Below are 12,646 nucleotides of genomic sequence, written 5' to 3' on the forward strand. Positions count from 1 at the left end.
TTTTGTTCTTCGATAATATTCTTTCAAAGTGATTTGTGTGTGTGTGTGTGTGTGTGTGTGTTTGTGTGTGTGTGTGTGTGTTTCCATTAAATGATCCAATATTCTGCAGGGAAAATATCTGAGTGAAAGGACACTACAGGATTTGAGAAAGTTTTCCAAGGTCCTCACATGTACAAGATGCTGGGCTAAATGTTCCAAAATACCAATTTTATGAGAGGGAACTTCATGTCATTCAGATTATTGAGGTGTTGTCAAGCTTGCTCAGTCATTCATTCATAAATGGGTCTGTATACAATTTTTTCAATTACCAGGTACACAAAAGCGTAAAACAAAATGTGAACGGCAATCATTGAGACTATAAAATAGCAGCCTAGAATGAGTGCTAGTCCCAGCTTTGCAGCTAACAATCCAATCATTATGGAGAAAGTCGCTTTACTTGCCTGGGCAACTATTTCTAATCTGGAAAATGAGAGACCTGAGTTTTATTGCTTCTCTTGTTCCTTCCAGTCATGGAAGAGTTGTCATACTGATAGTCCCTTTTCCAAAGGTGGGAAACTATTCAATGATCAAATAATGCTGTGCATTTTGTCACTACCTTGAAGGAGTATAAGGTACATGAACTACTAAAGCTGAGGTGGCCTACAATGAAGACATTCCTATTACCATCAATTCCAAACTGATTTAGCTGGGACAGGCTGTTCTTGTTTTATCTGGTATCATCCTTTTATACTACTACTTTTTGAAATACAGTTGGAACATAGCCATAGCGGATATCTCAACTGGTGTTTTTTTTTATGACGTCTATGCAACCCTCTCACATGCTGTGAAGTAGAAAATAAACATTACGGTAAAGGCAAGTTTAAGCGACCATGATGTTAGCTATATGCTATCACCATTCTTACATTAATCCATAGGGTCAGAGGTCTGAAATAAAGCAAAGATGACATCATAGGACTCCCACTCCATGGGATAAAAATGTTGGTTCTAAAATCAAAGAAGGAGTTAGCCATTAGGGGTCAAGGGTACGGGAAGCAATTACTCAAAGATTCCAGGTACTCCTCCGGAGAGCATGATCAAGGTGCGAGACCAGGGAGAAACAATGGTTGCAAAACACGATGAATGTACTGAAGAACACACAATTATAGACCTTAAAATGGTTTGCTGTTACGTGAATCTCACCTCAATCTTTAAAAAAAAATATCAAAAGATCAGGACCTCCAGCCGCACAAGTGTACAAGGATTTGAAAAAGTACCACCACCTTGGGTGGATGGAGACCAAGGGTACACAGCTGTGGGGTTTACAGTATCTGGTTACGTAAATAATGTGCTGCTTCCTCCCACATAAGGGCATGACCTAACATCTGTTTGCAAAAGCTCTCTGATGTGGTCAGCTTTAGTCTTCTCGTACACTACTTAGTTGCCTCCCATTAGGATAAGGCTTGGGATGTATGTGCTTGGTTACTAAGGAGGGCTCTGCCTCAGAGTACCCAGAAAAGCAAAGCTGATCTTCAGTAAAGAAGAGATAGCTCTTGCTAGTATATGATGAAGGGTTAGGAATTAAAGGAGGTTGTTAGATTTATCCAGCCTAGGTCACCAGGATGGAAGCTCTAACAGATACCCACCCCAAGGGGAATAATACTTGGGTTCTGGTTGAAATCCCAGCACTGGCTTTTTAGCTCCCATTTCTGTGTAACAGAGCTCATCCTGAGAAACAGCAGCTGATGGTTCACGTGTTTGGGTTCCTGCCGCTCCTGTGGGAGACCCAGATGGAGTCCCTGGCCCCTGACTTCAGCCTGGCCCGGCCCTGGTTGCTATGGGCCGTTGGAGAATGAACTCATGGATGGAAAGATCTCTAGCTCTTTATCTCTCTCTGACTTCCAAGCAAATAAACCTTAACAAACTAATTAAATTCCTGACAGATCTCTAGTAAATGGTGTTATCATTCACTGCAAGATCTGCCTTTTCTCTGTTTATTCTCAAGAAAAAGTTTGGGAGAAAGAGGGCAAATTTTCTCATTTTCCATCTACTTTTAATTTTCCTTACAATTTCTGCTTGCATCAGAAAAGTACAGATTAATCGTAGTAATTAATAGTTTAGTCTGGAGTTAGAATCTGTAGATTCAGACTCACCAAGGAAGCATCCCTGTCTGAACAAGTAAATCTAGTGTGCTTTACTGTAAAGCAAAGATAAGACAGATAGAGAACAACAGCCATCAATTTTGGAGGCTGTATTTTTGGAAATTAAACTGCCTTGTAAGGCCCAAGAGTGCAATTGAAAGTATCAATATTGGAAGCTGGTGCCGCGGTGTAATAGGCTGAGCTAACATCTGCAATGCCAGCCTCCCACGTGAGCGCTGGTTTGTGTCCCAGCAGCTCCGCTGCTGTTCCAGCTCTCTGCTTGTGGCCTGGGAAAGCAGTGAAGAACAGCCCAAGTCTTTGGGCCCCTGTACCCACATAGAAGACCCAGAGGAGGTGTTTGGCTTCTGGCTTTGGCTCAGCTCAGGCTGTTAGGGTCATTTGGGGAGTGAACCAGTAAATGCAAAATCTGTCTCCCTCCCTCTCTCTGTAATTCTTTCGAATAAAAATAAATCAACAATACTTGAGGTATTATTGAGTAATATTAACAACTCCTTAAAGGTGAGAGGCATCAGTTACTTGTTCTTTGAGCAATGAGAGAATTTCAACAAACATAGGGATCTAGAAATTATGTTCCCAATGAATGCTAGTGACTATTTGGATCATGGCAAAGAAACTTAATTGAAAACCAAATAAAATGAACTTTTAAAGGTTTTCAAAGGGTTAAATAAGTAACTCAGAGGCAGGTCAATTATCATTCAAAGGCAAGTTATTTAAACACAAACAAGGAAGAGACTTTGGAATTATGTCAGTAGTAGCTGGCCAGGGCTTATAAAAGACTCCACGTGGCAGTTACCACCAAAACTCAAATCTCCAGGCAATTCAACCTTCAGTCCAATTCCTGACACCATGGCCTGCCTTGCCACCAGCTTCTGTGGGTTTCCTAGCTGCTCCACCGGTGGAACCTGTGGTTCCAGCTGCCCCCAGACCAGCTGCTGCCAGTCAACCTGCCCCCAGACCAGCTGCTGCCAGCCAACCTGTTCCCAGATCAGCTGCTGCCAGCCAACCTGCTCCCAGACCAGCTGCTGTGGAACCAGCTGTGGCCAGAAAGGTGGCTCTGGAGCTGTGCTCTGCCGCACCCGCTGGTGTCGCCCTGACTGCCGCGTGGAGGGCACCTGTGTGCCTCCCTGCTGTGTGATGAGCTGCACTCCTCCAACCTGCTGCCAGCTGCACCATGCCCAGGCCTCCTGCTGCCGCCCCTCCTACTGTGGACAGTCCTGCTGCCGCCCAGCCTGTTGTTGCCAGCCTACCTGCAGCCAGACAACCTGCTGCCAGCCTACCTGCAGCCAGACAACCTGCTGCCAGCCCACCTGCACCCAGTCTGCCTGCTGTGAACCCAGCTGTACCCAGTCCAGCTGTAGCCAGCCCAGCTGCACCCAGCCTACCTCCTGTGAGCCTACCTGCAGCCAACCCAGCTGCACCCAGCCCACTTCCTGTGAGCCCACATGCAGCCAGCCAGCCTGTTAAAAGCTAGTTGCTGATTTTCAATTGAAATGTCAACTTTCAACTTAGTTCATGAACTGATGATCTTTTCAACCACCTTTGGATAACTAACAAATTCATTATTTTTGGCTTTTTTTTTTCATGGCGATTATCAAATATTTGGGCTTAACAGAACTATCTGATTCCATTCAATACTGGAAGGACTTGGGTGTCTCCTCTGTGGATCTGAAGATATAAATTTTGACCTGAAAAAGGGGGCTTGACTCTCAGCAAACCATTTGGCTCCATTCTACAAGATTCAAAGCTACCCAGGCTGGAAAAGAACCACCTGTACTTCCCACTTTCCCCTCACTTATTCTCTATCCTCTTGAAAAATTACACTTTGTAAGAAAGGGAAATAATATGCTAATGTCTAATAAATCATATCTTTTGGTGAAGCAAATATACATCTTTATTTCATTGAGTATGTTCATGACCAACATTTCATTGAAAGTCACACAAAAGATTTTAGTCTCTTTTTGATACTCCATGTTGATACTCCAAAATTTGTTTAAGTCCAGTGCATATTATTCTTCTCAGAATGAATGAAGTCAGAAACAGATAGGCTGTATTATCATTTCTTGATCTCCAGCAGCACTTGTAGAAGCAGAGAGAAAAGCTGGGACCTCTGAACTCAGATCCAAAATATGACATATTTTTCCTCTGTTAGACTAGTCCTTCAGGAAATCATCAAAGCAAAGGAGTTTAAGTAATGAATCACCCTCTCCCCTGTCCCAGCTAACCTAAAGCCCAGAGAGATGGAAGACGGGCAAGTCTCTTAGAGGAAATACACTCCAATTAGATGGTTTTTAACTCCCAAAATTTCTTACCCAAGCTTTCCAACAGGAAGTGAAGATGACAAAGGTTCTTTTATATAATCACCTGAATGCACCCCTCTACTTGTTACACATCTACACACTGTGCGGTGCATAGACCTAATACATCTGTGTATGCTGAACCATAATAATGTGTCATAAATATGGGTAGCTTTTCAGATAAGGGTCAGGATTAATTCATGATTTTATAGATTTAGAACTGGAGTATCATGAAGGTAATTTTTAAAATAAAGACTTACTTTGGATCAAATTCAAATACTTTATTCACTCAAGGGTTAATTAAAAGGAAGAAATTAGAAAGCATGAATAATGGAATGCATAAGCGCAAACAACTGACTTTCCTGATTCAGCACATAAATGTTGAGCCAATCAAGAATGCATCCCTGGGTGACAGAACTTTAGCCCCTTATCCCTTGGACTCCGACTAGGAGTCTTTCCAAGCATCACGAACCCCCAGCATCCTGTGCTAAGAGATAAAATAAAATCACAAGTGATGTCATAAAAAAATGCCAGTTAAGCCTTTCATTATTTCCATACATCTCTTAATTCAGCAGGTATCTGCTGAGTGTCTACATAGAAGAAGCATCTACGTGGAAGGCATTACGTAGTGTGAACCAATCATGGGCCAAACATGCTCTCATGGGGTCAATGATCTGGCAGAGCAATTATCCCTGGAAGGTGTCTGAGAGATCATCTCATTTTGCAGAGGAATACATTAATGTTCAGAGGAATTAAGTGACTTTCCTGAGTCCACACAATCACTCAGTGGAAGAACCAGTTTGAGAAGCTTATTTAGTTTAATCAATTTAACTCCCCACACACCCATGTGACCATCTTCCATCACCCCAAGCTGGATCCATTTTAAAGTTCCTTTCAACTGAAAATTCTGGGTTGTATTTAAATTCAAAACCATAAGCTAATATTGATTGAAGTTTTATCAATAGGGAGAGGGTTGGGTAAACTCGGGTATGCACATACTCTGAAATATTGTATAGTTTCTTATTTAGAAGAATGAACTAGTTGAGGGCCAGAGCAACAGTCTAATGGCTACATCCTTTCCCTGCATGCACTGGGATCCCATATGGACACTGGTTTGCATCCTGGCTGTTCCACTTTCCCTTCAGCTCCCTGCTTGTGACATGGGAAGGCAACAAAGGATAGCCCAAAACCTTGGGACCATTCACCTGTGTGGGAGACCCAGATGAAGCTCCTGGCTCCTGGCTTCGATCAGCTCATCTATGGTTGTTGCAGCCACTTGGGGAGTGAATCAATGAATGATGATCTCTCTCTCTGTATTCCTTTCTCTCTGTAAATCTGTTTTTCTCTCTGTAAATCTGCTTTTCTAACTAAAATAAATCTTTAAAAAATGAATAGACTAGTTGGATATGATATACCAACACATTAGATAAATCTGATATGTAAGTAAGTTTATCTGTGAAAACTTCTTATAGACATACTAAATTTATCTGTGAACACTTCTTATAGACACACAACCCATCAGAATAGAGTAACAAAGAAATAGAACTATCTATGTCTATATGTAGAAATAACTACCAAAGACATTGAGTCAGAAATCCAAAACCTGCCAAAGAAGAGCAATCCGGGGCTTCATTAGTGAAGTCCGTTAAACATACAAAGAGACATAAAGCCTTTACGTTCTTCCAGAAACTTTACAAGGAAAAGTCACTACAAAGCTTATTTTATAATGCAAACAATACTCAGATTCCAAAGCTAGTCAGAATATCAATGCTACTAACTGAATCTACAGACCTAATGCAATTCTTTCTACAACCTGCTGATGTATTTTGCAGAAATACAGAACTTGTTCCAAAAATTCCTATGAAAATTTAAGGGATCCTAAATAACCATAGCGATCTTTTAAAAGAACAAAGTCAAAGTTCCTAATTTTTTTAAAATAAAAGTATAGCCTTAAGTTAACTCCATACTGGGCTTGGGGCATAAGCCTGTTTGTTAAATCCTCACCTTGCATGCACCAGAATCCTATATGAGCATCAGTTTGCTTCATTTCTAGCTCCCTTCTTATGGTCTGGGAAAGCAGTAGAAGATGGCCCAAAGCCTTGGGACTCTGCACCTGCTTGGGAAACTCAGAGGAAGCTCCTGGCTTCAGATCTGTTGTGGCCACTTGGGGGGTGAACCAGTGCATGGAAGATCTTCCTCTCTGTATCTCCTTCTCTCTGTACAGCTGCCTTTCCAATGAAAATAAATAAATCTTTCTAAAAAAATTAAAAATAATACAGTACTAACATAGACATACAGATAATCAAAATGGACAGCCTTTTCAAAATATTCTCATGCATACAGCCAAAAGATTTTTACCAAGAATTACAATGAAAATGGCTTAAATATTAAAAAAATAATTAAGTTGCCTAACATAAATGATTGAGTACCACAAATTTTATGTAATATGTATTACCACAATTGAAAGTTTTAAATTTAAATATGTATATATATTATGAGACACAAACATTAATGATAAAGAATATGTATGGGTATCTATCCTAATATATTTGCAAAATACATATAAATGTGTCAAAGAGTATCACCAAACTATTAATATAATTTCTGGAGCATTAGTTTTGGAAGGTATGTATACTCTTGAAAGAGGGGCTAGAATTTTTTTATACGTCTTCATAGTGTCAGCATGTATTATTGCTTCAATAGTCAGCAGACAAGTTACAAGCAAAAGACCTTAAAGGCTTCAGTTGCTTATACGAGTTTGTGCGTGGATGACGGAAGGGATAAATCCTAGAAGTCTAAGGATCCTGGAGTTTGCACAACCTGATCACAGAAGGTAGACTCTGAGAGTTGATGAACCAATTGATAGCTCATATTGTGATGACACTAACATTGTTAATGTCTCTGCAGGTCTGGACAATTGTTTATGAAATCATGATCATGGCTGGGGGATCACTTAGGAAGAAAACAGTTTAGATAAACTCTGCCTAAAGCTTACCAAAGGACATGGATGACAAAGTGAGTCAAGGTGATGCTTGGTCCAGAGGTGCTGCCCAATTTGACTTCCTCAATGCGCCTTCACTTGATCCAGAGGGCACGGAAGAAACATAATAAGACTTAATTGAATAATGACCAAAGCAGGTTATGGAGATGCTATTTATAATTTTCTGAACAACTCTGTATCAACCAATCAGACATCTGACATCAAGGGAAGAGGCTGAATGTTAAGTAAACATGAAGTTCTAAGGAACATATATAAGGCCAGGTATGGAAGGTGTGGACAAACGCCAGAAACTTCTCCTGACAGTACATACCTCAACTCAACTCCTGACACCATGGCCTGCCTTGCCACCAGCTTCTGCGGATTCCCCAGCTGCTCCACCGGTGGGACCTGTGGCTCCAGCTGCAGCCAGCCCAGCTGCTGCCAGCCCAGCTGCTGCCAGCCCAGCTGCCCCCAGCCCAGCTGCTGCCAACCAACCTGCCCCCAGACCAGCTGCTGCCAGCCAACCTGTCCCCAGATCAGCTGCTGCCAGCCAACCTGTGGAACCAGCTGTGGCCAGGAAGGTGGCTCTGGAGCTGTGCTCTGCCGCACCCGCTGGTGTCGCCCTGACTGCCGCGTGGAGGGCACCTGTGTGCCTCCCTGCTGTGTGGTGAGCTGCACTCCTCCAACCTGCTGCCAGCTGCACCATGCCCAGGCCTCCTGCTGCCGCCCCTCCTACTGTGGACAGTCCTGCTGCCGCCCAGCCTGTTGTTGCCACTGCTGTGAGCCCTCCTGTTGATTCAGAGCAAACACAGAAAAACTGCTCATCTGAAGAAGTGTTCAGTTTACTGGAGACCAACTGTTTGTTATTCAGAAATACCGAAACTCTCAAGATCCCTGCGGAAGTGCCAGATTGGATCTCTGAAAATATATGTCAACCATCATGTTTTGTCGATTGTGTCTCCAATCACCATGGTACCTGGAAGAGCAGTTCTTCATGTCAGTGAAATCCCTGTCCTCTTCCCTTTCTCTCCACCCTCATGTATCTTCAGTCCTATTTTCTCCTTGAATACCTCCTACTAACTTCAAATAAAATGCTTTAATGTGCAAAACAAACTGCGTTTTGTGCTTCTTCTACCTAGAAGCTTGTTGACCTGAAGCTGTTATTTGACAAGAATGGGTCTGCATTTTGGTGATGGTCCTGAAGCATAAATGTAAAGCTTAAACTAGAGAGATTAAATACAAGCTAAGTATGATTGAATCCATTTTTTAAATAAAATCTCCCTTGCAGTAAACAGTCTTAATAACTATTGTACTACTTAGATGCTCCATTATAAGTAGAGCTAGATCAATAAAGTTGCTTTTATGAAATTAAGATTTTCAGGTGGATCACAGTTGTGAGTTGCTAGCCAGAGGTACTTCTGCCATCTCTAACCTTGTTCCATTCAATATTCTAGTGTCCTCCTTCATTCATGCTCAATATAAAAATTTATATTACTATTAAATAGATTTAAGGATGCACCAGATTCTATTTTCCAAAAACGCTTCATTTATTCTTATGTTTTAGTTTATCCCATTCTGCCACTAATCCACAAAGGGCTCTATGAACTTCAACCTCCAACATCCACCGGCCATTCAGTGTTTACATGTATAAGATGTTTCTCTGAGCTAAATGAGAGGTAAAGAATCATGGAGAACACACAGCAAGTTCTACCACCACCATCTGTCATCAAAATGTGAAAGAATTCTATTATATTTCGTACTCTACGTTGAAACTTGACAGCTGTTTTCTTAAGAAGTTAACATAGAACAAACACACTGTTCTCAACATTCAAGTTTTAAATTCATCATGAATGGCTTAAGTGGAACATGCACACAGCAGTTGGAGACAAACATAGGACGCTTTAGGAAAAATATTTCCCAGTAATTTACAAGATGCCGGCACTTACCTCTGCCATTTGATTAGTTGCAATGACAATTTCCAGACAAGGTGACGCATTCCAGAGAAGCATAAAGCGGATGGCCGCATGATCCTCACAACGTCATCACTCCCCGATGTTTTCTTTCTGAGTATGGTTCAACTGTTAAATCCCAAAAAAGAGCAAATGGACAAATAGAACGGCTCCTTCAGGAGAAGGATAGCTCCATTCCATCATTTATGAGGGGGCAGGCACCCATAAACCATGCTGATTGCTCCACCCATTCAACAAACACTGACTGAATCATATCCAATAAACATTTATGGAGGTTCTACCCGAAGCAACGCTCTCTGCTGGATACCTTCTCTGCTGGATATATTATACCATTTGGTTCATAAGAAAAGGTTTCTGGACTGAAACATGCACAGTATTTACATGTTGCAAACCAATTAAGATCAAAGGAATTGTAATGATATTTTGATCCCAGGTTGGAGCTAATGAGTTGGAAGATATAACTTTTGCATGACCAAAGGTATTCCCTAAGTTCAGTAAGTATCTTGGTGTCCTAAATCCAAAGGAATTCAGTCTATATTTGTGCGAGGAAAAAAATAAGAGTTAAAAATAATAGAACAATTACCCTTAGCCTTAGGAGTCCAGTCACATGGAATAACCACCGTACAAATAGGGTGTTGACTTGAACTAAAACTAGGAGACTCTTTGAACATGGAAAACCACAAACACATTCTTAGCAGCAAAGGGCTGGATGATGAGTCCCCATGAACCCACAGAGCAGAGTGGCTTAGAAACTTCTGCTCATAATGTGTCATACACATCTCAATGTAAGCCAATCAGAGGACCACTGAGGGAAAAATTTAAATAAAAACAAGAAAAATATGTCAAGAATTTTACAAATAGCAGCTGTCTCAGGTATATAAGGGGCCCAATGTGGCCATCACTAGCCAAAACTTGGAAACTCCTCCAAGCAGCTACCCACTCAACTCAACTCCTGTCACCATGGCCTGCCTTGCCACCAGCTTCTGCGGATTCCCCAGCTGCTCCACTGGTGGGACCTGTGGCTCCAGCTGTGGCCAGCCCAGCTGCTGTGGAAGTAGCTTTGGCATTGGAGGTGGCATTGGCTGTGGCCAGGAGGTTGGCTCTGGAGCTATGTTCTGCCGCACCCGCTGGTGTCGCCCTGACTGCCGCGTGGAGGGCACCTTCCTGCCCCCTTGCTGTGTGGTGAGCTGCACGCCTCCAACCTGCTGCCAGCTGCACCATGCCCAGGCCTCCTGCTGCCGCCCCTCCTACTGTGGCCAGTCCTGCTGCCGCCCAGCCTGTTGTTGCCACTGCTGTGAGCCCACCTGTTAAGAGCCAAGTTGCTGATTTTCAACTGCCCAGGACTCAGTATCTCTGAGCTGTTCATCTATCTCTTTGACCATCCTGAACACTACAAGTTCTTACACTTCTATTTTGTTTTCTGTTAAAGGGGATACCAAGTCAACGAGCTTCTGTTCTCCTTGGATGCCATTTTATGCTGAATATTTTGACCGTTCCCTCTGGGCACAGAAGTGCTGCCAATCCATTTGCTGATCACCAAATTGCTTGGGAAATACCATTTTTGATGTTTCTGCAGGATTGAAAATGATGGACACGCTTTGAGATTTTTCCAAGGGAGAAATGTACACAGATCTAACTTTTTTTCCTACTTCAAAATCTGTTTTAATCTTCTCTTCACTTAAACTGTTTTCAATATTCAAAAGCACCAGAGTAGTGCCAAAGGCCATTCCTCAGATGTTAGCAGAGAGAACAGAAGCTCTTCACTCAAAGTTCAGCTTCTAAAAGTAGGCTAGACTTCTCCATGTATCAACATCTAATCCATCCCTGGACCTTAGGATCATAATGACTTGGCCTGCTGGCTATTTCAATTATATCTGTGACACAATGTCTTCTTATATTTCTTAATAAATGTTCCATACTGGGAAAATTACATTTTGTGTTGCTTTCTTATTGTATATCAAGTGGTTTAACTGCCTATAATTCAAAAAGTATACTTGAAAGACGCTTGTTTCTGTTTTAAAGATACTAACATTATGCAAATTCATTCAATTAAAAGTATTGTCTGTTACTTCCAAAGCATGGGCATGGGAAATGAGAAAGATGAAAAATCAGTTCTTAATCTTAAGTACATTATTATCCAGAAATGTTTCAAAATGTGTAAAGTAGATACACAAAATGTGACAAGACAAATTGTATTTTTTTCAGCAGTTAGCAGCCTTCATTTCGGAAGGAGAGATACAGATGTTTTTTTGATCAGCATCCCTTGAAAAATTTTAAATAAGACTACTACTCTGGGACAGGCATGTTGGTAGTCCCAAAAGCCTAAGGTAAGGGTGTGAGGCAATTATAGGTGAGACAAAGAAGCAGTTGTGCTCCAAAAAGATCATGAAGAAAAAAAAAGCAGAGATGAGTGATATGAGCAGCCACTGAAAAATTCATGAAAGATGGAATTAAAAGATAAAAGTAGAAAGTACAAACTTTATTTCTCAACATCAATGGCATTAAGGTAGATACTATTGTAAGTGATGATACCAAGCAATTACTCACTTCACTCTTTGGTGAAGTTCTCCCAAGAGAACTTCTAGGGCTTCCTGCTAGAGCTTTGGGAAACTTTCTCGAAACATTTTCATAACAAGCAGATGTTATCATTCTTTGGGTCTGCAGAACGTCAACAGAAAAATATCTTGAGCTTGCACAATACTGTGGCATGACTGCTACTTCTGCACGGGCACTGTGACTTTGACTGGACCACGTTCACATCTTGGTAGCCATTGCTTTGATTGTGCCTCGTCTACAGGATCATAAATTTATGTTTCATCTCCTTGTCAAATTCTTTAGGACATTGATCCCACTCCATGAGAATTTCTCTTCAAAGCTCTGTTCTTGTCAGCAGCTGAGCTAGACACAGTAGTTTGGTACTTATGTAGTTGAAAGTTTGCTCCTCTTGGCTGAATTATATCATCCAAACCAGCTTCCCAGCTCTGATGCTGGCTACTGTTTGTTATGAATCATGGGTCCCCTGCATTAAAGGCGTAAGCAGGATTGACTTTTTCCATCACAGGTTGGTGTGGCTTGTCTGTCACTGAGAGCTTCATTTTCAGTATTATCTTCCCCCTCCTTAAAACGAGGCACCTGTTTGCAAACTGCCGAGTTCTTCTGAGCGCTGTGTCCCCATCGTCTTTTTCTAAAGCCTCAATGATGTCACTCAGTTTTTGCCACAAGTTTGGTGTCTGTTCTTGCTTCAAGTTAGGCAGAATTTATGTT

At 41.7% G+C, this 12,646-nt stretch overlaps 3 protein-coding genes across 3 annotated transcripts; all 3 read left to right on the top strand.

The window, feature by feature from the left end:
- Nucleotides 1–2,984: 2,984 nt before the first annotated feature.
- Nucleotides 2,985–7,359, top strand: LOC131482365 (keratin-associated protein 9-3-like). The gene is made up of 3 exons (XM_058675849.1): nucleotides 2,985–3,379; nucleotides 3,461–3,525; nucleotides 7,340–7,359. Exons 1-3 carry the CDS (start codon nucleotides 2,985–2,987, stop codon nucleotides 7,357–7,359), a joined length of 480 nt encoding a protein of 159 aa, XP_058531832.1.
- A 405-nt stretch (nucleotides 7,360–7,764) lies between these two features.
- On the top strand, nucleotides 7,765–8,208 carry LOC101519654 (keratin-associated protein 9-3-like). Its single transcript, XM_058676499.1, has one exon. It carries the CDS (start codon nucleotides 7,765–7,767, stop codon nucleotides 8,206–8,208), a length of 444 nt encoding a protein of 147 aa, XP_058532482.1.
- A 2,134-nt stretch (nucleotides 8,209–10,342) lies between these two features.
- LOC131477948 (keratin-associated protein 9-3-like) lies at nucleotides 10,343–10,711 on the top strand. Its single transcript, XM_058676501.1, has one exon. The coding sequence runs from the start codon at nucleotides 10,343–10,345 to the stop codon at nucleotides 10,691–10,693; it is 351 nt and encodes a 116-aa protein (XP_058532484.1). The 3' UTR covers nucleotides 10,694–10,711.
- The last annotated feature ends 1,935 nt before the right edge of the window (nucleotides 10,712–12,646 follow it).

The sequence above is a fragment of the Ochotona princeps genome, chromosome 17 (assembly GCF_030435755.1).
Source record: "Ochotona princeps isolate mOchPri1 chromosome 17, mOchPri1.hap1, whole genome shotgun sequence".
In the NCBI taxonomy this organism is placed as follows: domain Eukaryota; kingdom Metazoa; phylum Chordata; class Mammalia; order Lagomorpha; family Ochotonidae; genus Ochotona; species Ochotona princeps.